A 3,573-nucleotide genomic window follows, 5' to 3' on the forward strand; every position below is an offset into this window, starting at 1 on the left:
CAGGTTATCTGTTGGGAAAATCTGCTAAAAGACTGGTTGTCTTTTAAAAGATCCTGGGAACTTCTGCAACTTCATGTAACGGTAAAAAGTGTGACAACCAACCCCAGTCTACCCCATACAAATGTGTTTTTTTTTAAAGATATGTAATTAATTAATTATTGGGATGTTTTTACTTTTTTTTTTTTTAATGCACAAGAGTCCATGAAATGCTTTTAGCTAATGCAGCATTACATGTCATTATTAAAAACCAAAATGCAGGTGAATAATATAACAATGGGTAGTCTGCTAGAGATTCAATAAAATAAGACAGGCGCACACATTTATAGCTTGGTATGTGAACGCAGAACAAAGAGGAAGTGGCACCTACCTGGCAAACTAGAAAGAATGAGTCTTGTTAAGGATAACCTTTTGCTCAGGGGGAAATTAGTATTTTATGACAGCACCCAATCCAAAATTCCTTCTGGGATGTTTATTCAAACTGTGGTGTATTTACCACAGAATATAAAAATCTCCTATATTCTTCAAAATCAAAAAGTCCAGGTTACAACTCACAAATAAAAAATTAAAAACTAAATAAGTCAACATGTATAAAGACAATAAAAAGTTCAAAATCGAATCTTACCCAACCCAGCACTGCTGGATGAGCGCATGAACAGCAGGCATGTAACTTGAATAGCTCTAATGTATTTCTACTTGATCTAAGTAGGTCTAGGTCATGCTATTTTCAGTTTTGGCTGTATTTTGTTGAAAAAATTGTTCTTTTCACTCCATACTAATTATTTGAGCTTTCTTTACTTGTTATTTTGCAGATAAACTGCATTGTCATACATACAGCGACGCAGGGATATATAATCATTTAAACTCATCAAAAGCAAACAGCAACAGCAAATTCAAAAGCCCATGAGCCACGCATCCGAGTCCCAGTTATATATAGTTTAGCATTTTAAAAGCTTTCTCTTTTGATAAACATGGTGGTGATTTTAGTTTGTGGCAGCAGCTAAAGCTTGGCTGAAGCAGACAGTGAGACTGGAAAAGAAAAAAAAAATCAAGACGTTGCAGTGATCCAGGGAAAGTAAACCTGAATGAAACGCTCTGGTGGGATCCTAAGTGAGCTGTGCATAAATAAATCCCTGTAAACCTCAACAGACTGACCCTTTTTTAAATCCATGCTTGACTGCAAGCGTTTATTTAACACGTTCCCGTCTGCTTAAATAAAGTTGGGTTTTTTTGTTTATTATTCGGCCTGTCATTGCTCACAGTTGAGGTAAAGACGGTTAATGAAATACCGACTGTTATTTGTCCGCGAGGAAGTAGCTAATCCCCTGCTGACCTCTCTGTGCTGCAGACCGTGCGGAAGCGCTGCTCGGTGTAGCACCTGTGAGCCTCAGGACCTCCGTATCTGGCATCCATTAATTTAGCTTTTTAGTTTTAGGATGGAGGAGCTGAGGTGCAGCTCCCCTGTGCTTAAGTTGGACCTGAACAACTTCGACTCTCCCGGAGCAGAGAGCAACCGACACGTCTTAACGAACTCTCGCTCGCTTGAGTCTTGCGCTCGGCTGGGTGTAAAACCGGTTCAGCTTTTAATTAAATCTCTAAACGACTTCACTGCTGAGCAACAGGACACGCCGTTTGAGACAATGAGAGTCATGCATGAATCTTATGAAAAGGAGAGGCTGAAGACTTTACAAAAGTGCGGCCAGGAACGGCGGAGGATTATCCAGGCGGCCGGGGACAGGCGGCCATGCAGCAGTAAAGCCTCGGGCTTGGAGGTGTTGCCTGACACCAGACTGGAAGAGCGCTCAACAGAAATGCCCTATGCAGATCTCTGCTCTGAAGAGAAGGCTGTTAGCAGGTCCTCCTGCTCTGCTCCTAGTAAAAGGGATCCAGAGAGGAGCACATTGTGCAGCTTCAACCTGGGAGACCTCATACACTCCCCAGCTACCGAGAAGAAGCTGAAGAGGCTCACCAAGAGCATCCAAAAGCAGATGTGTGTCACAGTATCGGAGAGAGACCAGAAGATAGCTGCTCTGATGCTGGTGAAGCATGAGGAGGAACAGGCTCGTTTGAAGCTCAGCCAGCAGGAGGAATGGGAGCGACAGGAGGCCCGCAGGCAGGAGGAGGCCCAGCAAGTTCAGGCAGAAAAAAAGAGGAGGAAGAAGCTGAAACGGAGTATGAAACGCTGGAACGAGGAGCTGGAGGCCCGCAGGAGGCTGAGGGAGCATCGAGAAAAAGAGAAAGCAGAACAGCTTAAGCAGGAGGTGCTGCTGCAAGAAGACCGATGGAGAAGGCTAAAAGAGGAGGTGGAAGTGTACCGCAGGGCAAAGATGGAGGGTACACAGGAGGAGGCGGAAGAGCGCAAACGCTACCAGGAGAAGCTGCTGACCGAGAAGGAGGAGGCGGGGAAGAGGGAGCGAGAGAGGGAGAGACAGGTGGCAGCGGAGAAGGAGGAGAAGGTCCTGAGGAGCAAGATGCTGAAGGAGAAGGAGGAGCGGAAGAGGCTGCAGGAGGAAAACCATAAAGAGCTGCTGAGACACATCTTGCTGAAACACCAGGTTGAGCTGCAGGGGGAGGAAGAGGAGGCGCAGAGGAGGAGCACACTGGAGAAGAAGTTGCAGCGCTCCTGCCAAAGGCGTGCCAAGTCTGTAGAGGCACGACTCGAAGAGCTTCGGGAGCGGGCTGCCCGGGAGGAGGAGATGAGTCAAAGAGTGCAGCTGAGGGCCGAGCTGCAGAGCGTCCAGCAGCTCACACACAAGCAGATCCTGGTCCAGCTGAGCCAGAGACGCATGGAGAGAGCCGCCCTGCACGCCTCAGCGCAGCACAGACGCAGAGCTCAGAAAACCCGGCAGAACAACAAACACAGGCAGCTCTGCCACCAGAGGCTCAGAGAGGAACTACAGAGAGAGGAGGAGGCGGCGAGGAGAGTCAGAGAGAGCCGCATTTCCACAAAGGAGCAGAAGAGGGAGCAGCTGAGAAGGCAGCGAGAGCAGATACAGGAGGAGGCACAGAGGCTGGCTCGGGCCTCCTTTCACATGAGGGAGAGAGTGAGGCAGCAGACGCACAGCCGGACCTTTGATCAGATGGCGCTTGAGGCTCAGCTGACTGCGTCTTTAAACCGCATGAATCTGTGAACTCTATTCAGACTCTGTTTTGCACCTGTACACTCACCCAGAGCTGCTTAGAAAAGGATCTGAAGTCAAATAATAGCTCCAGAGACTTGCAGAAATACTGAGACACATCACTGTTCTCTGCACTTTGAATGTAAATAAATTTAAATTCATTATAAATGGTCCCCGAGATGCAAGGGCCCTTGAACATCATATCAGAGCTGTTCTTAAAAATCATTTTTGGCCATTGTAATGACAGACACATGAACATTTGGTGATTTTAATAATCCAAAAAGTCAACTTTTTATTTGATAGAGTGCAGTAGCTGGGATACAGTTTCAAAGACTTCCAAACGGTTTCATTTCATTTTATTTAGTTGAGGTTAACTGCTTAGATCAGCAAGACCTCTGAGTGACCTCCTGTCAGGGTAAACTTTACAGGCACCATTGTTTCCTCAACCATTTGTGTT

General features: G+C 46.4%; 1 protein-coding gene across 1 annotated transcript; it reads left to right on the plus strand.

Annotated features, from left to right (window-relative positions):
* The first annotated feature begins 1,433 nt into the window (after positions 1-1,433).
* LOC146695698 (uncharacterized) lies at positions 1,434-3,288 on the plus strand. The gene has a single exon (XM_085478067.1). It carries the CDS (start codon positions 1,434-1,436, stop codon positions 3,126-3,128), a length of 1,695 nt encoding a protein of 564 aa, XP_085334193.1. The 3' UTR covers positions 3,129-3,288.
* Positions 3,289-3,573: the final 285 nt, after the last annotated feature.

Source organism: Copadichromis virginalis, linkage group LG13 (assembly GCF_057382275.1).
Source record: "Copadichromis virginalis isolate Kocher_CV1m ecotype Utaka linkage group LG13, C_Virginalis_male_GT1.1, whole genome shotgun sequence".
NCBI lineage: Eukaryota > Metazoa > Chordata > Actinopteri > Cichliformes > Cichlidae > Copadichromis > Copadichromis virginalis.

Bases quoted from the DNA above. Each gene is read 5' to 3' on its own strand.
- LOC146695698 (XM_085478067.1), top strand. From the start codon at position 1,434: ATGGAGGAGCTGAGGTGCAGCTCCCCTGTGCTTAAGTTGGACCTGAAC.